Source organism: Mustelus asterias, chromosome 15 (genome assembly GCF_964213995.1).
Source record: "Mustelus asterias chromosome 15, sMusAst1.hap1.1, whole genome shotgun sequence".
Taxonomy (NCBI): domain Eukaryota; kingdom Metazoa; phylum Chordata; class Chondrichthyes; order Carcharhiniformes; family Triakidae; genus Mustelus; species Mustelus asterias.
In genome coordinates this window covers 50,616,322-50,636,867 of record NC_135815.1, presented here as the reverse complement: position 1 = coordinate 50,636,867, position 20,546 = coordinate 50,616,322, and the positions used below count along the sequence as shown (strand labels likewise).

Genomic DNA, 20,546 nt, shown 5'->3' with positions numbered 1-20,546 from the left:
GAGGGGGGGTTAGTTGCAGTTTGAACCTTGCAATTTTTGCTACTCACATAGAGACCCTGAGAGCCACTTGGTGCCATTGGAACTCCTGGAAGTCCTGGGAAGATGAAAGAGTAGTGGAAGATAATTGATTCCATGTTGGAGAAAGTTAGGACTCAGACTAAGCCTTGTAGTTATTTGTAGCCCAGTGCAGCCAGAAGAATGGAGTTCAGAAAAACTCAAGGGCACTGCCAACTTAGTGAAGATAGCAATCTGCAAAAGAGCTGAAATTATGCCAGTAATTACAGGCTTTCTGAATTCTGTGGAACAAATTGTCAAAAGAGATTGAACCATTGGAAGGTGAGCAGGTATTGAGGTAGTCCAAGTCAGAGCAGCTTTTCACAGAATTCAAAGGCTTAATCTTTGAAAGTGAAGAGTTGGAATCTCTAGTGAAGGAGACAGAATTTCAATGAGAAAATGTGACTCACAGTGGTCACTAATGGCTGGGTGGATTGTTAAATCCATGGAATCTGGCTTGATCATAGCTGCCTTTTAATGTGCAGTGTGCGTGTGTGTTTGAACACAGTTTGCCTGTTAATTCATATTTTCCTTATGTTCATTCTGAATGATTGACTATAAGATAGATATTGTAGATGACTTTAGTTTTCTGACTTTGTCAAAGCTTATTTTGTTTAAAACGGAGTAATTTTGTGGCTTTATTCTCTGAGTGGGGAATTGGGATTTCAAACTTTTTTCACTTTAACCAAAAGATTACTGGGCCCTAACTGGATTGTAACATAAATAGAGTTTACTTGAAGGATTTCAAGTCCACAGGAAAATACAAGTGCTGAGACTTGCAAAGGTTACAGCTGATAATATTTTCTCAGTGAATTTTACGATACTTACTGACAGCAGAATGGCTTTTGTCAATTGCTACAACTTTTCTTGAGAGGGGGGATTTATCTCTGAGTGATTTGTGACAATTAGCTAATGTTAAGTTAATTGCATTAGTAAAAATGAAGTTAGAGTTACAAGCGAGGCTAGTAAACTAACTTTGTTGGGAAAACAGTGCATCATTTGGAATCAGAAGAAAAGCCTGATACAGGTATAACACAATTTGAGTTAGCTAGAATTCAGTTGCAGCTGAAGCAGCTTGAGATAGAAAGAGATTGAGGAAAACAAGAACTTGAAAAAAAAGAAAAAAACTTGAACTTGAAAAAGAAAGAAAAATGTGAAGGCTTGAACTTGAACTAGAGAGAGAAACATTAGCAAAAGAGGAAAGAAAAAAGGAACGAGACAAAGCTTCAAAGATAAAGAAAAATCAGATACTTTGAACCGGTAAAAGAAAAGCTTACGCTATGGTGTGAAAAAGAGTCCAGCAGTTCAGATAAGTTGAGCCGCACTCTGAGCTTTGATATAATGAAAAATCTTTGTTGCGTGCCCAAATCCACTAAGGATGGAGTTGAGAGATATTTCTCATTTCAAAAACTTGTTAAAAAGCTAAAGCTAGAGAAACATGGGCCAGAATTTTACCGTTCCACCTGCCACGGAATCGGAGTGAGCGAGGGGCGGACCATGGAAAGGTCCGTTGACCTCGGGTGGAATTTTACCGTTTCTGGACGAGCGAGGCCATAAAATTCCACCCATGGACTCTTATTTCACACAGTGTTTTGGTTGGGAAAGCTGTGGATGTGTGTTCCACCAGACTGTGAAACAGTTAAAACTGCAGCATTTAAAGTTTAAAAGTATGTCCCAGAAACAGATAAGTTAAAAAGAAAAGACCAAATGAAATGTTGTAGAATTTGCTAGGTAGAAATAAATGTTGTGGGACCAGTGGTTTCAGACACTGAAACCTGATCAGAATTTTGAAAATGTGGAGAGCCAATGATAATGGGAGAATCTGAAAAAAAGCATTTGAATGGCCATCAGGTCATACCTGGAATACTGCAAGATGTCTAATGTAAGGGAAGCAGCAGTTCTGCCAGGCCGTTAGGGGGCAGTAAACCTCCATTTGTAAACCCATAGGAAACTGGAGGAATAGAAAAGAGTATAGCTTGAGGGCGAAGCAAAGTTGTTTTAGTTAATGAAAATGGTAGTAAAGTGGAGAAAAATGATATGAATAAATGAATATGTTTTTATTGCAATATGACAGGGCATATGGAAAGTTGGAAAATGGAACAGTAAACCAATGACAGTGAGAGGGATGCAAGTTAAAATTGTGAGAAACCCATTGCATCTAATGTTTTTACCTTAGGGATAGGGGTGCAAAGGATTATAAGATTTATATTTGAATGGAAAGTCACTCCATTTTTGTCTGAGAAAGAGCATACTAAGATTGTTATCTTGAGAGATTATTGAAAGCAAAGGATTTCAACCTTCCTTCAGAAAGTTCTCTGAATCAGGGAATTGCATGAAGGAAAATTAAATTATGCTTAGATAGATAAAGGGCCTTGTGTAGTTGGAATAGTTGCTAAATTACATATTAAAAATATAGCTTTTATATTGGAAATTATATTGTGGGCAATGTTGTTTTTCCACATTCTGGGACAACATGCCACAATTCAGGAATGGTTATTGTGAGTAAAAACTTCTCTGTGAACCAATGAAGAAACTAACTGATGCAAGAAGTGACACAGATGGAATAATTCTGGTAATGGAAAGTACAGAGACAGCAAAAGTGTCTTCTGCAGAATTTTCAAATCAAAACTCATCATAGAAAGGACTGAGAGATGTGCATGATCCTAAAGAGTTAATGACGGTTAACATTAAATTAAATAGTTATGTCAGTGCTGAGACAGCACAAGAACTAACCATGCCTGCCAGCATTGAGGATACAGGGAACTGAATTGAGTTCAGAAAACCAGTTGCAAACTCAAAATGATTGGAATGAAGTAATTTGTGAATTGTGTGGAAGATTCAAAATCTTAGAAAGAAAACTTAAGATCCAAAATGATGGAGCTGTTGATATTCCTCAAAAATAGTTAAATAAAATTTGATGGGGATCAGTTTCGAAACTGACAGGTTACAAATTGTTTAAATATTAAACAAAGATACCAAACCTTTCAGCTTTAGCATAAAACAGCATCTGAATGATATCCTTAAAGTGGCTAAGGAATGTTTTGATCAAAGAAGGAACATAAAAGGTTTGAACTTGCTATCTCAAAAAGAGAATTTAAAATGTTTGAGTCTGGAAATGAACTTAAAAATGAAGATATTGACTAAAGAAGGAGACCATTTAACTATGTATTTAAACTGAGACCTTCTTTGTGGAGTTTAAAGATGAGAAAACTACAGACATGGAGTACCATAAAGTTCAAAAGCTGAAATCAACACAGACTGTTTTTAAGACTGAACTTGAAAATTCAACCATGCATAACAATGAGGAACTTCTTTTACAGATGGAGCTTTGGACCATAATTATTGTAACAGGAAGTCTTTCAGAAAATGTGGTAAAAAGTAATATTTTTCATCTTGAACTGGACATGGAATTCAGTGAACACTGCAAGGCTATGTCTTCATGGAGCTTAAGAACATGTTCTGGTTTAAATTTGTGTTTGTTTGCTGAGAGAGGGACTTAGTTACAGTTTGGATTGAACACTGAATATTTGCAGTTCAGAGAAATGCCCTGGGAGCCAATTGGTGCAGTTTGGGTTCAGGAGGATTCCTGGAGATCTAAGAAGGTGGTGGAAGTTTGCTGGTTCCATACTAGAAAGGATTGGGACTCAAAAGAAGTCCTGGGAACTATTTGTAGCCTGTTGCAGCTGGGAGAATTAAGTTCAGAGAAATCCAAGGGCATTGACAACTTAGTGAAGCGTGCAGTCTGCAAACGAGCTGGAATTGTGCAGGTAATTAGAAGCAGGAGTGAAGCTTTGTGAATCCTGTTGAATTTATTGCCAGGAAAAGGTATTATAGATTGTTTTACTTTTCTGACCTTGTATAGTAAAACTTACTTTGTTTGTTTAAAACTGTGGAATTTTGTGGCTTTATTCTCCTAGAGGGTACCTGGGATTTCAAACTTTGTCTACTCTAAATAAAAGATTATTGGTTGCAATACATTTTTAACAAGGCGCCATGTGGGACCCTGTCAAAAGCCCTGTTAAGTTCCAGGTACACTACATCAAACTAGCCTCACCGATCATTGTTTGGTACATTCTCAACAAATTCAGTCAAGTTGTTCAGATATGACTTTCCCTTAACAAATCCACGCTGAATATCCTTAATTAATCTTTGCCTTTCTAAATAATAATTTATATAGTCCTTCAGAATATTTTCCAATAATTTGCCCGTCACCAAAGTTAGGCTAACTGGTCAGTAATTATTCAGTTTAATCTATCCTCCTTTTTAAATAACAGTTTGATGTTCACACCATTCTTGTGGCCAGAGAGGATAGGAAAATGATGGACAGAGGCGATTTCCCCTTTTGCTTCCATTAATAGCCTGAGATTAATTTCATCTGGGCCTAGTAGTTTATCCACGTTCAAAGATACTAATGCCCCTAGTATTTTCCCGTCACTATGTTTACACTGTTACAATCAGATGGTATGGGGTAGAATGGTTCCCCTTTTTTCCCACTCCTCATTCGATCATAATAGGTTTTTAAAAAAATAATGTGCTTGCCAATTCAGTGAGTGTTTAACTGCTTTAATGCTGTGAGTGTAAAATATGCAGACAAGGCAGATTTTCTTTGTAGTTTTTTTAAAACAGAAAATGGTGTTTTGTACTTCATGCTTGATCTAACTAAAAACATTAAAACATCTCCAACTCTCACACTCATGTGCATTCAAGGGCAGGCACACACACACACGCGCGCATACACACGTGCTACATTGACTAGGTTTTTTAAAAGTCTGATAAAAATCAGTGGTAAATAAATCTTGTAGACTGATAGCTTGGATAGTTATATGGTTTGAGTCTGGGCTCCATGCTGGTTCTTCTGAATTCTGTGTTGAGGTGATTTAACAATGTTAACAGTTGATTTATATCATTTTTTCTGGGGACAGTAGCTGCTGGGTTGATTTTTAAAAACGCTACCTGTGGCATGTGACTGGTAAAACAATAGGCAGAGCTCAAACTTGTGTGATGGATGGATAGAGGCAGAGTCCACTCAGGAACATTTATTTTCTGTTCTTTGCTTCTTCTATTCTTTGACCTGGAGAAAAAAGGTTTTAAACACCAGGAGGGTTCGTTAGTTTACCACATGATCCCTTCTCACGCACTGACCAATTATTCAATCATGGTCATAACAAGTTGATTCCAGGTCCATAATTTAGACATGATTAAATTATGACTGGATGAGCTCCTTTCTCAGACAGGGTTTATTGTCCAAAGTGACTCTGTCTATTATTTGTTCGCCAATCAGTTGAATACATAAGAGATTGTATGGATGTTTTGTAAATAGGTTAGGATGGTGGTCACTCACATTTCTCTAATGTGATTGATTTTGATGTGTGTTTCTTTATAGCCTGACTCGGGTTTTAATGGATTTGGAGTTTGTAATGTACAGTCATCCAAATTTTCCACCATCTTAGAAGCTGCTGTTTTAAGTCACTGCAGTGCTCTTGTTCAGTCTTTTAAAACTCAAACACTGCTTTCATCCCAATATATAAAGTTATTTTTGATATAAAGCACAATATCATTGAATATTCTCAACTTTATCTGATAGTGAACACTTAGAAAGATTATGACTTTTCTTTGCTTGCAGCTAACAGGTTAATTTAGTATTTCACTCCTTGTCCTAATAGGATGCAACCGTAAAGTTCCTTTTTTGCTTCTACTAGGTAAACATCCTTACAGAACAAGTGATTAGCACTGCTGTCTCACAGCTCCAAGGACCTGGGTTCAATTCCAGCCTTGAGTGACTGTCTGTGTGGAGTTTGCATATTCTCCCTGTGTCTGTTTTCTCTAGGTGCTCTGGTTTCCTCCCACAGTCCAAAGATGTGCAGGTTAGATGGATCGACCATGGCAAATGTGTGGGGTGACAGGAATAGGGTGGGGAGGGGGCCTGGGAAAGATACTCTGTCGGAGAGTTGGTGCAAACTCGATGGGCCAAATGGCCTCTTCTGCACTGTAGGGATTCTATGAAAGAGAACCTAAGAGAGACTAGACTAGAAAGAATGTCTGACTTTGTGTTTAGGCTTATTAACACCAATTTATTTAGACTTGCGAATTGTTTTTCACAAAAATGGCAAGCTATGACATCTTTATGCTCCATTAATTGGTTTTATTTAGGGAAAATGGTTTCTCATACCAGTAAGGATGTCTATGGTTTAAACACAAATCTACTGATGCATTTAACCTTGAATCTTATAGCTTTAATTACTTGTGGTTTTTTCATAACTTTAAATAGCTGAAAGCTTCACAAAGTATTTTCCCTAATTTAAGATCAAGGGCGAAACTCCATTTTCTGTGGTCAGCTTTCAAGCTAAAATTTCATTTTAAATATATGCTGGGCATTTCCTTCATGATTTACAGAGCATTTTTCTGTCAACCTACATAATTAACAAATATCAACTGTAAGGCATTAACAGTATAAACAAAAAAAAACAATTGTAAGGATTTTACTCAGTTTATATCATTAAATACAAATGATAAGTGTTGCTGTGGGAGAAAAATATTTTAACTTCAGCAAGAGAAATATGTTTCTGTAAAGAATATATTTTATCAGAGAACAGATGAAGCTATTAATATGGCAAAAAGGAAGAATTAACAAATAAATTCTGAAGCATATACTGCAGATCCAGGCATAGATGTGAAGGGTTGAATGGATTTTTTCTGCTCTAATTAAGCTTCTATGGAAATTCTCTAGGTTGTGTTAATATTGCACATTTATTTTCCCTATCCAACAAACTTTGGAAAAAGCTCTTTCCCCATAGATTTCTAAAATTTGAACTCACTATTACCAACTAACCCTCACATTTGATGAATATTTTTTAAAAATGATATGGACATAAGACTCTAGTTATTCCTTAGAGAGCCATCAGGGAGAAAAATGTGACAGAAGTTTTTTTAAAAATCTGCTGTTGCTCAGTGACCAGCACTTTTGCCTCTGTGTTAAAAGGCCATGGGTTCAAGTTCCATTCCAAGACTTGAGCACAAAAGTCGAAGCTGACATTGAGGACTGAGCACTGAACTGTCAGGTCATGACTTTTGATGAGATCATCTGCCCTTTCAGATGATGCAGAAGGTCCCAAGCATTGTATCAAAAGGCAAGAAAATTCTCCCTGCTCTTATGGACCAATAATTTATTCCTCAATCGATATCACATAACAGATTACCTGGTCATTATCATATTGATGCTTGTGCGGTGAGGGGAAACTATTTCAGAAAAGATGAAAGGATATGCTAACAGGGCATGAAGATTTTAGGTACAAGGAGGCTGGTTTCCATAGACCAATTGGGTTTAATGGCCTATTTCCGTGCTATGAATTCCATGCGAATTATTTTTGTTACATAAAATATGTTATAATGCAGAAAAGAGTTTTGGAGGAAAGAGTAAAATACACACAATTATATATATTTTTAGTATTCTTAGAGTGTGCTTGTCTCCAGTCATGGGATATACCGTACTGAATCAGTAAATGTTATTTATTGCATTATTATAATCTGTACTCCTGTATTGGTTTCGGATAATGCGTGAGCAACGCCGCAGCAGACCTATGTCAGTGTCTATATACAGTATATACATACAACTATATAGTGGTATGGCGTCCACACTGATTTAACTGGTTCGTAAACTTGGTTGCAAACGGTCTGTTTCAATGGTTTTTGTTCAGCATTTCCGCTCCAGCGGAAAGGAAAGGGCAGCTGTGTTTTTCCTTGTATGTATGTCTGCCTTGGATCCAAATCAAAATGGTAAAATTGGCTCAACTGAACGGAATAGAATCAATAAATAAGGGTAAAATACATTTCAGCTAAACATTCGACTGTTTATTAATATTAAATATTATAATACCATTTACATGGAAAGTTTCTCCTGTGATGTTACGTTTTCCGCACCGTTAGGCGTCACTATTGATCCTTCTTTGTTTTTGAGGCGTGCGTAATGTTCGGTCTATATAACTTTTAAATATTACCTTTCCTCGAAAAATCATGATTTACCTGACCACAAATCAAAGTACTCTTGGCCGCATTTCCCGAAAATGGCTTGGCTACGACTGAATGAAAACGATGCAGCACAAAGTAAAGCATTTTTATCACCAAGACACATTTTAACATCTTACCATATACCTGCAACACAAATAATCCGTCACATAAATGGCGAACATTACTCAGCCGCCTTCTCTGAGCGATAAAAATGCTCCACCATGGCGGACTTATTTTTCTCTCTCAGAGTCTCCCGCAGAACAAGATGGCGGAGCGATACAACTTGGGAGGGGCGAGGCGGATTGATCGTTGGATTCGGGATGCTTGAATGCGTGAGAGGAGCGCGTGTAGGGCGGTGATGAGGCTGGTTGAGTGATGTTCCACGGCCGTTAGTCGGCTCGTGCTCCAGCTAAGCGTAGTTGTGAGGACGCGTGTGCTGGTATTCGAAATACCGTTAGCGATGTTGGCATTTATTTCCGAAACATCAATTTCCAGTTCTCCTTATTTTAATTTATCCCTTTAAACAAAAGATAGACGGATACTAAGCGTCATTTCAATTTTTTCCTGGAAATAAGTTGGTTTTTCAAATCTTGTGTTAATTTGTCGGGGGGGGGGGGGCGGGGTGCGAGAGATGATGGTTGTGCTCTGAGGGCTTTCCAAAGGAATTCGTGTATGTTGCAGGAAGAAGGCGGTTTTCCTAAAGTGATGTAGGCACAGTAATCTAAATCAACATTTTGCACTAAAATGAATTTGGCGATGTTTCGGTTGCATTGCAAATGATCAAGATTTCAACAGCCTTTGCTTAAAATGGATCCTTTGAAATAAGATTTCGCCTGTATCTAGGATGCTAAAAGTAGGAACACGACGACAGGCAGCAGCAGTGGATTTTACAGTTTAAAAGAATCCCTTGTTTCTTTATCCCTGTTGAAAATGGAGAACGATTTTACTACGCTTCTGGAACAGTTTATGTCTGATCCCTTGGTAACTTGGGTAAGAATGTTTCGATTGTTTCTTTCAGATCTTTCATTTCAGTAAATGCAACTGAGGGTGCAGGTTACGCAAATACTAAATATGTTTGTATTAAAATGAATTTTTATTTATTTCCACCCCTTCAGGTGAAGACTTTCGGGGCGTTAGTTCCGGCAACTGAAGAAGCACTTTTGGAATACATGGAGTTGGTTGACGGCATCGTTCTCAGTAACATCATGGTTCAAATGTAGGTATACACTTGTAGACGCGTTCAAAAAAAGTGTTGAATGTAGTTGTGTATTCTATATTGGATATTTAAAATACATGTAATATGTGGAAAATTTGTCTATCCAATTGAACTGAATCCCAAGGTCCTTGACATCCCCTTGATGAGACAGACATTCAGTAGAGAATTCCTAAATTATGTTTCAATGGGAAGATATCCCCTACGGGCCGAGGACTCGTTTTGCTTTTATATTGTCATTTCCGCGCCCCACCCCCTCGCATTCTGTGGAGCGATCTGATTTCGAATAGTATGTATACTTAACGGTAGCTGAGAAAATCGGATCAAGCAGCTACAGCATTTCATTGAGCCCACAAATCATGGGTTGATGTCGTCCGTGAAAGTCTAATATACACGTACTTTCGGATTTGGTGTTTTTACCTTCTGGGAGCTAACCTTTTCCATCCACGGGTATTCTTTTTGGAGATGTTTCTTATTTATCTGCAATATACGTTTAAATAAAGTCGTTTTGCTGATTACACTATCAAACAGATTCAGGTAAAGTGCAGTATATTGCTGAATTTCTATCAAACTCACAATGAAGCTGATTCAACTGCGTGTACTGTATTAATGACATATTTTAAAGAAAATAGGCAGACATTGTGCATATTTGATGGGGAGGTACTATTTATTGTGCATCTCCTTAACTGCTTTCGTTTTGCATGTAATTTATATGGGAAGTACCTTCAGCAGGTAATTGTGACTCAAAATCATTAGAAAGACTATGTAATTTCTGTCAACTGTTGAAACATCCTTAATTATTTTAAAAAAGCTGATTACAATTGGTTATAAGCTATTCGAATAAACATTCAGTAGAAACATCTTTACAGAGTGGTCAGAATGGAAAAAATAACCATTTCGTGGTTGAAATGAATAGCATACCATAAAGCATTTAGAATCATAGAATTCTACAGTGCAGAAAGAGGCCATTTGGCCCATTGAGTCTGCACTGATCACAATCCCACCCAGGCCCTTTCCCCATAACTCTATATTGTCATTTCCATGCCCTAGCTCGTCCCCCTGACACTGAGGGGCAATTTAACATGTCAGTCCACTCTACCCACAAATCTTTGGAGTGTGGGAGGAAACTGGAGCACCCAGAGGAAACCCACGCAGACACGGTGAGAACGTGCAGACTCCACACACAGTGACCCAAACGGGGAATTGAACCCGGGTCCCTGGTGCTGTGATGCAGCAGTGCTAACCACTGTGCCACCATGTCGCCCCATTTAAGGTGAACCTGCGTAAGTACACAAAGGAGGAAGGGTTGCATGATATGCTGATGGATCTAAAGAGCATGGCGAACAAGCAGGAAAAGGGATTAAAATGGGTGACTTAATGAAAAAGTACATGATAAAAACAAACAGTTTGGCCTATGTAACATGGCTCTGTAAGATATTAGTTCAAAAATAATTACTTTTTTGAGGTAACATGGATCCATAACTTAAGCATCACTAAATGTTTTGACAATACTAAAGGTGTCATAGTTAAATCATGCTGCTGCCATAAATTTTCACACTGACTTTGATAAAACTGGACTTTGGACCAGCACAGAGTGAGATGATATAGTTCTACTTCTGAGCCACGTTGACCAGAAAAAGTTTGGATTGAAATCATGGTATCTTTCTGCTGAGAAAGGGAGATGTTGTTAGATCATAATTGCATGTATCACTGACAAGTCATCAAAGATGATGTTGGAAGGAGCCCGGAAGCAAATCATCGACCCTCATGGGAGTAGAGATGTGAGAACTACAAAATATGATGTAAAAAAAGGAGGAATACTTGAAAGCAATGATTTCGAAAAGGAAATTACAAAATAGCATTTTAAAAATTATTTTGTGCATCTCAACTGAAGATGTTTGGATTTGGCAAGTGTTACAGAATGCATTTTAAATATAGCAATTCTTAAGCTTGAGCTGTCATTATAAATTGCATATAATGAATTTAAAATTTCAACCAAATTCTTGTCATCTGTACAGTAATTGATGTCTTATTATCAGTAACCTTTTTGCCAATAGAAATGCCAGCAAGAAGGCTTTACAAGTTCTAGTAATTGCATTGAAAATCAAGCATAAATGTCTTAAAAAAAAAGAAACCTTTTGGCATTATATCTTAAAACGTTTGCTTTTTAAAAATAACAGTCCCAAAAATGCTGCTGTTAGATCATAATTGCACAATTGGTTGGTAAACACTATATATGTCTGCTTCATAATCTAAATTTATTGTACATCATTCTCCTCTTAAGTTCTGGATGCAATCTGAATACCCATTTTTAAAAATTCATTCGTGGGGCATGGGCGTTGCTGGCTGGCCAGCACTTATTGCCCATCTCTAGTTGTCCAAAGGCAGTTGAGAGTCTACCACATCGCTGTGGCTCTGGAGTCACATGTAGACCACATGCCAGATCAGATAAAGATGCAAGATTTCCTTCCCTAAAGGACATTCGCGACCAGATTGGTTTTTCCAACAATCGATAATGGCTTCATGGTCATCAGTAGATTCTTAATTCCAGATTTTTTAATTGAATTCAAATTCTGTCATCTACTGTGGCAGGATTTGAACCCGGGTCCCCAGAACATTAGCTGACTTTCTGGATTAATAGTTTAGTGATAATACCACGAGGCTATCACCTCCCCATATTTCGTATTAGTGTTTGCCACAGGTGTTGCCAGCAGTTAATGTTGCCCATTGAAAACATTGCCATTTTCAGTTAGAAAATGCAGAGGGATTACTGACAGTGCATGCAGATTAATTCCTGTTTCCTTTGGACTCCAAATTTTTTTGTGTTCTTTGATGTAACACTAAGAATCTGACATTTCACTTGGATACAGAGCACATCTGTGCAAAGGTATGATATAGAATAATTTATGTACAGTAATTTGTTCTCTGCTCTTTCAATTCTCTTAGGGCCTCATTTTAATCTTAACTATCTGCTTTCTCTTAAAGTTCATTTGAATATTAGAATATTCAAGGCCTCTTCAAGAAAAGGCTGAAATGTTCTGGGAACCATTCTATTCTTTCTTACAAGTCTTACAAGCGGAAACTGTGTATTTTTAAATAGCAACAATGCTCAATGCCCAGAAGTAATTAATTCTGTGCTTTTCACTTTATATAAAAACACATTAGGGGACAGTGCCCAGTGTCATCACAAATCATTAAGTACTTCCTAATTGACTAATAGAAACTCAAATCAAATGTAAACAATCCCTTGCCATGTGTTTGGGATGGGTGAGTAATCTGGATTTAATAATGCATTAAATAAATATGTTTTCTGCATCTCTTTGCAAAAGTCTGTTTCCTTCCACATGTTGGCTGCAATGAATGGCAACTGCTTTGTTTGAAAAAAAATGCTCATTTCAGTCTTTGTTCTGGTTATTTATTTGAAATAGACATGTTAATTGGTGATATTCCAATTAAAGAAAAAAGATAGCAGTTGAAGATGTATCCTCCAGGATATAGTTGTAATTGTACAGGAAACACTTCATTGGATTCTTCAATATCACAAATTGCATATGAAGCTTGCCCTTTTGTTTTTGTTTTAAACGTAGTCATCGACAGATGGTTAGATATTTGTTGTTAGATTACAGTCTGGTTTTAAGCTGTGCTAGAGCTCCCATTAAGTTATCAGATTTCAAATCAAATGAATTTTGTTCAGCGTGTCAGTGATTCCTCATGGTTAACTATCTGAAAGCTTTTGGGGGTGGTGGGGTGGGAATGTTGGGGCTGGAGTGGAGGTGGGGGCATGGGGAGGGAGCTGAAGTGAGGTCAATCACTTTTTCGTGATATTAATTAAATTATATAGTTATATTTCTAATGGAGAAGGACTGCACTACTAGTTTCTTCCAGTTCAAATGAAATTGATGTCAGTTGTCATAAGTAGGTTACTCAAAAATGCAAATGGCTGTAGGTCATTCTTTACACTGTGCTGACTATTGACTTGTGTGCAGAATTGGCCTATTTCGCTAGGCATCTTGTCAGTGAAGCATTTTAATTTTCGAGTTTACAAAGAAATCCATTCATCTGTAGTATGCTTATTGTCCTGGAAAGGATCTGCACACTGACAAGCAAGTTAGCCTTTGGCACTTTTACCATTCTATTGGATGAATGCAGTATTTAGAAAATGTTTATTTTTTCAGTGAAATCTCAATTATTACACACAATATATGAATTTTTATTGATCTCTCATAAGAAATACTGGTATGTTGCACTCTATTTCAACCATCGTGGTTCATTTGTTGAGTTGACTGAGCCAATGAGGTTTATTTGATAAATATTTGAGTCAGGCATATTTAATTCATGTTTATGGAAAGTTATCCATTAACCATATTTAATGGAAGTATGCTTTGTTGGAAAAACTATGCATCATATAAGGTCAAATTGTTGTGAAATGCTAGCAAAACTGCATAACATCTGTCATAGGGAAAATGTTGGAAGTTATTAAAGATGTTGTGGCAGGACTTTTGGAAAACGTCGGTATGGTTTTGTGAAGAGAAAAGCATATTTAACCAGTTCATTAGCGTTCTTTGAAGGAGTCACGTGCTGTGGATCAAGGGGAACTGGTGGATGTACTACACTTAGATTTCCAGAAGGCATTTGATAAGATGCCACATCAAAGATTATTGTGGAGGATAAAAACTCATGGGGTACAGGGTAACATATTGGCATGGGTAGATGATTGGCTGGTTAACAGGAAATAGATGTAGTCATAAATGGGTATTTTTTCTGCTTGGCAGGATGTAACTAGTGCCACAAGGATCAGTGTTGAGCCCTCGGCTTTTTATTAATGTCTTGAGGGGATTGAAGATATGGTTGCTAAATTTGCTGGTGATATAAAAAAGTAAGTTGTGAAGATGCAAGGAAGCAACAAGGGGACATAGGTTAAGTGAGTGGGCAAAGATCTGGCAAATAAAGTATAATGTGGGGAAAAGTGCCATTGTCTGTTTTGGCAGGAAGAATAAAAGAAGCATATTATCTGAAAGATTGCAGAGCTCTGAGTTTCAGATGGATCAGATAGTACAAGAATCACAAAAGGCTAATATGCAGTTACAGCAAGTAATAAGAAAAGCTAGTAGAATATTATTGTTTATTACAAAGGGAATTGAATTCAAAAGTAGGAAGGTTATACTTCAGTAGTACAGGACATTGGTGAGATCACATCTGAAGAACTGTGTATGGTATTGGTCTCCTTATTTAAGGAAGAATGGAAGGCATGAGAAGGTTTACTAAACTAATACCAGGAATAGGCAGATTATCTTGTGAGGAAAGATTGGACAGTCTAGGGTTGTAATGCTGGAGTTTAGTAGAGTAAGAGATGACTTGATTGAAACATATAAGATCCTGATGAGGGGTCTTGGCAAGGCTGATTTGGAGAGAGCGCTTATTGGCAAGGCTGATTGGAGAGAATTTAAAACTAGGGATCAATGTTAAAAATAAAGCCATTTAAGGCAGAGATGAGAAGAATTTTTATTTTGAGTTGTGAGTCTTTGGAATGCCCTTCCTTGAAAGGCAGCTTCCAATGCCTTTTAAGTTTTCAAGGCAGAGATAGGTTAATGTGTATTTGCATTTAAACTTGGTTTTGATATGTGGAACTGGGGGAAATGGGTGGGTAAGAGGTCTACTTACACTGCTCCTGGCCTTGTATCAAATTCTAATTCTTGGATTCATTGAAAGTATTTTCAATGCGGTGATCATTCCTTGTTTGGGGATTGTTTGTGGCTCTCCTTTCTATTGGGGAGCTAGGATCAATGACACAATAGAGTAACGGCCAATAGGCCAAGGTTACTCCCATCACTCTTATACGTTGAATAAGGCAAACTGCCCCATCCCTAGGCACCCAAGATGCACCAATTAGGCCCCACCAAGATTCCACCCATTTCCCCTCATCAAAAAAACCCCAACAACAGGATGATACACCCATTGTACATTCCATGAGCCAAGTAATCAAGTAACCACTGTCACACACGGCTAAATAAATATAGAAGACCAACCCAAGAAAGGCTCGATATCCAAGGATTAGCCAACCGCACCCGGGTATGCACCAGTACAAATTTCCTCCTACACCAATAGCACCAGAGGCGCCAACAATGAAAAAGAGAGAACCCAGTCTTTTCCAGTCTGTCTGTACCTTCATAGGAGACGAGCAAGGGTTCCTTAATAACAAAAGTGCAAAAAATTGTTCCAATAGGTGCGACACCAATTGTCCCCACAATGAGGACTTATAAAGCCATACGAAGCCACTTACCCTCCACCCTGCTGTGGCACTACTCATCTACAAATAAAGTGAAGGGTACCAAAAATGTACTCCCTTAGTATAAGTGTAAGGCACATTATGGCACATTTTTTTTTTGAAAAAGGTAAATACCACACAACTCTCATGTCATACAGCTAAATCCGCATGCTCCCCAATAGAAAGGAGACCCACAGACAATCCCCAAAAAAGGAAATATCTCTGTATTACAAACATTGAAACCCAAGATTTAAAATTTGACATACAGCCAGAAGCAAGGTGGGCAGATCCCTATTGCTCACCCCATTTCCCCTGGTACCACACATCAAAATCAAGATGTATTTTGCAATTGTAGTCCTATTAAAATTTTATAGTGTTTATTATGTTAATTATTTTAAGATGTTTATTTTGAATAGCAAATGAGACATATTATGCTTTAAAACTTCATAACTTAAAATCTAAAGCTATACATTTTATCACCTGTCCTTTAACCATGTAGTAATTGTTTCAAGAAGCAGGTTAGTTTAACTATGCATGCTTATTTTAGTGACTCTATTTATAGTATTCTGTTTTGAATACCTAACCAAATAATGCATGGATAATATACTGTATTTATTGTTTGTACGAGCAGGTACATTACAATTTAGAGCTTAGGCTGGGTCAATAACTAGTAATAGATTGAGGAGACTTGTAGTGAATTAAGATCCATAGTAACATAGGCCTCTTTAAAATAGCAAAGAAAAGTTGATTCTGCTTGTCAAGGGTATGACTTCACACCCTATTTTAATTGGCTAGTTGAGGTTTCTTTTTTGTCAATTGCCGTGTTCTTGCTAGGAACGTTTGGCTTGGGACACTATTTTGTAGCTTGAGATGAAAGGGAAACTGCTTTTGGGAGTTTGTGATGATGCAAAAGAACTGAATAGTCATGTAAAATCATTCTCCAAAGAGTCCAGCATACAAGTATTATCTTTAATGAGAAAGTCTTTTAGTCCTACAGTAACAGTTAAAGCAATAGCAGTGGAAAACATTAATTATTAATGCTAAATGTATGAATAATGAATGGGAGCAGGGAAACAACATTTTAGTAATTTAGTAGACTTGGCAGCATGAGTTGAAGAGATCATGATAAGAATGTGATGTTACATGTCTTAATTCAGCAAATGATCTATCTTCTTTGAATTGCATTTAACTTACGGTGGAGATGTTTTAGCTAATGGAATGCAAAGAGTTGTGCAGCAAAGCGGTCACCCACTCTGCGTTTGTTTTCCCCAGTGTTGAGCTGACCACATTGGAGTGGTGAATAATATGCTAAATTGAAAAATACATGTAAATTGCTGTTTTATCTGAAAGGAGTGTTGGTGTCTTGGAGGTAAAGGGGCAGGTGTTGTATCTCCTGTGCTTGCATGGAAAGGTCCATTGGAAGAGGATGGTGTTTGGGGTAATTGTGATGTATACCTGGGTGTCCTGGAAAGGCTGAGAGCAGAAGTGTGCAAAATAAATCTGACATGATCAAGGGCCCTGTCAATACCACGGTCAATGGGGGCTGCAGCATCATTGAGGAAAAAGGAAGGGCGTGTCAGAAGTACTGGTGTGGAAGATTGCATTATGAGTACAGATATGACAGAGGTGGAGGGGCTGATGGAATGAAATGAAATCCTTGTATGAAACTGAATGTGAGGAAATGTAGTGAAGGGAGTTGTGGAGCCATTAGGCTTAGAAGTTATCAAACATTCATCATCTGTCACCATAGTCCAGCGAAAGGAATTGTCAGAGAGTTAACATTTGGCCTCATCTACATAGAGGCCTGTTGGCCAAACAGCAGCACCAACCGGTCATCAAGTTTGATGACCATGTTTGAGTTGGATCAGGGAGGACAAAGGGAAGCAAGTTCAGAGGGGAAGAATTTAGAATAAGTGAGGGGAGTAAGAAATTGAGACGGTTGATCTCATTCCAACAGTTCTCAATGAAGATCAAAAGAGGGTAAGAGGCCAGAGGGAGATGTCCAAATAGGGGGAAAGTACTGGAGACTGGTAGAAGGGTGGCTCAGGACTCCTGGTGTCGCAGCAAAGGAAGAGCAGCTCAACATTGCGCCAAGCATGAAATTTATTGAGGTGGTAGCACAAGGGAATAAAGCTGAGTCCTTTGCAATTGACGGGTTGTTCAGGTCAAGAGAGGGGAAGGTCAGAGGGTATTGTGAATACACAGCCAGAGGTGAGATTAGAAGAATGGATGGAGTCAAAAGTGACTGGGAAGGAGGATTTGGAACTTATGATTCTTTTCACTTGAAAGGAAGAGAACACATTGTTTTTCTGTGGTGTTGGATGACCAAAGGGTGAAATGTGGAGCAGGACAGCTTTGAGTTAGTAATTGGTGCTGCTGAAGAGAGAGGTATACAAGCTACATGTATAGCTTTTGACCTGAACTGGAAAACATCTTCAGTTTATCTCCAATTTTCACTCTTCGCTCGACTTTATGTGGTCCGTTCCTTCCTATCCATTCCCAGGCACCTGTCTCCATTTCGGGGGATAAGTTATTGGCAGATACTCATTACAAACAGACTGATTTCCATGGCAATTTGGACTACACTTCCTCACACACTGTTTCCTGTAAAGGCTCTATTCCTTTTCCTCTGTCTCAGAGGAGGTGGTCGCATAGTGTATTGTCATTGGATGAATAATCCAGAGACCCAGGGTAATGATCTGACCTCCGTGGCAGGCGGTGAAATTTGAATCCAGTAAAATCTGGAATTCTGTTGTAAAAATCCATCTGGTTCATCCTAATGCCCATTAGGGAAGAAAATTTGCTATCTTTCCCTGGTCTGGCCTACATATGATTACTGATCCAGAGAAATGTGATTGACTCTTAAATGGCCCAGGGAGCCACTAAGTTGGCCAATTAGGAATAGGCAATAAATGCTGGGCCAGTCAGTGATCCCATGAATGAATTTTAAAACTACTTGCATATGCTACCTTACAACACCAGGGACTTGGGTTCAATTCCAACCTTGGATGACTGGCTGTGTGGAGTTTGTGCGTTCTCCCTGTGTCTGCATGGGTTTCCTTTGGGTGATCCGGTTTCCTCCCATAGTCCAAAGCTATGCATCTTGGGTGGATTGGCCATGCCAGATTGCCCCTTAGTGTCCAAAGGTGTGTAGGTTAGGGGGATTAGCAGGATAAATGTGTGGGGTAACGGGGATAGGACGGAAGGTGGGCCTGGGTAAGATCCTCTGTCGGAGAGTCGGTGCAGACTCGGAGCTGAATAGCTTACTTCACTGTAGGGATTCTATGATTTGTCCTGATGATGCATCCTTCCAAACTAACCCGCAACCCCTACCATGGTTGACAGGATCATTAACAGTGTCCAATCGGCAGGTGGGTGAGGAGAAATTAAGTCGGCATATGGGCAACAAGCCAGATTTAGTCCTCCTTACTTGGAATAAGAAGCTACCAGTCCTGCGTGTGCACTCAGTATGGTGGCAGCTATGGGGTTTTCCCCATGTAAATGAGGAGGGGAGCCAACATTGGCGAGAACGAGGGCAAGGAGAGAGGGCAGAGCTGAGTGGCGGACCCTGCAGTTGGCTGGTATGGTCGAAGGTGTATATAGGATGAGGGTGACATGGGGACAGAAGAAAGCGGGTGACATAACACCCTGCAGCAGGCACCTCAAAGCACTGAAGCAGTACTGGTGGTGCTTCCATAAGATCCTCCAAATCCAGTGGCAAGAAAGACAGTTCATCAGTAGTGTCCTCCAAAGCCAATATGTCGAGCACCAAGGTACTAATCACTCAAAACCAGTTCTGCTGGGTAGGACATGTTGTTCATATGCCTGACACCAGACTCCCAAAGCAACTGCGCTACTCTGAACTCGATCGTGGCAGGAGGCTTCCAGAAGGCCAATGGAAATGCTTTAGGGGTGCCCAAAAGTATCCCTGAAGAGGTCAAACATTCCTGCTGATTCATGAGAGTCCCTGGCTTGTGACCAACCAAAATGATGAATGTTTATTCAGGAAAGCACTGAACACATTGAGAGAGTTCATTAAGGACACACACAAGAGAAGTCGCAGCATTGGAGAGACTGTACAAACTTACAACTAATTTACCCTACCCTTCAAGCATGACAAATAGATGTGGCATTCCGTAGATCATAAATTGGACTCATCCACCATCTATTGAACTGGAGTGGAAGCAAGTCATTCTTGATTCGGAGAGATTACCAAAGAACATTTGTGCAACAGAAGGCAATCTCCAACAGAAGGCAATCTCCAACAAAAGGGAATCTCGCCATGACGTTCCATAGCATTTCCATTGCTGAATTTCCCCGCCATCAACATCCTGGGGTTTACCATCAACCAGATAGATAAATATTGTGGCTGCTAGAGCAAGTCAGAAGCTGGGAATTCTGTGGCAAGCCACTCATCTTCTGACTCCCCAAAACCTGTTCACTATCTAAAAGGGTGGCACAGTGGTTAGCACTTCTGCCTCACAGCTCCAGGGTTCGATTCCAGGCTTGGGTCACTGTCTGTGCAGAGTTTGCACATTCTCCCCATGTCTGCCTGGGTTTCCTCCGGGTGCTCCCATTTCCTCCCACAGTCCAAAGATGTGCTGGCTAGGTGCATTGGCCATGCTAAATTGCCCCTTAGTGTCATGGGATGCGTAGGTTAGAGGGATTAGTGGGGTAAATATGTGGTGACGGGTGGATGGGATTGTTGTCGGTGCTGAATGGCCTCCTTCTGCACTGTAGGAATTCTATGAAAAGACAAGTCAGGAGTGTAATGTATTACTCTCCATTTGCCTGGATGAGGGTGGCTCCAACAACATGTAAGCTTGACACCATCCAGGACCAGGCAGCTGATTGGCACCCCATCCACCTTAAACATTCACTCCCTTCATCACCAACAATAAATCATCAAACCTCCTTTGACAGCACCTTCTCAAACCTGTGCCCTTTACCAGGTGGAAGGACAAGAGCAGCAGATTCATGGGAATACCACCACCTGCAAGTTCCCCTCCA

The 20,546-nt window shown here is 39.1% G+C and overlaps 1 protein-coding gene across 1 annotated transcript in view; it reads left to right on the top strand.

The window, feature by feature from the left end:
• Positions 1-8,445: 8,445 nt before the first annotated feature.
• ccdc88ab (coiled-coil and HOOK domain protein 88ab) overlaps positions 8,446-20,546 on the top strand; it is a 266,369-nt gene continuing 254,268 nt past the window's right edge. The window contains exons 1-2 of the mRNA XM_078229887.1: positions 8,446-9,048; positions 9,174-9,274. Coding sequence (XP_078086013.1) covers positions 8,989-9,048; positions 9,174-9,274 — 161 coding nt within the window. The 5' untranslated portion in view covers positions 8,446-8,988. The remainder of the gene's footprint in view (positions 9,049-9,173; positions 9,275-20,546) is intronic.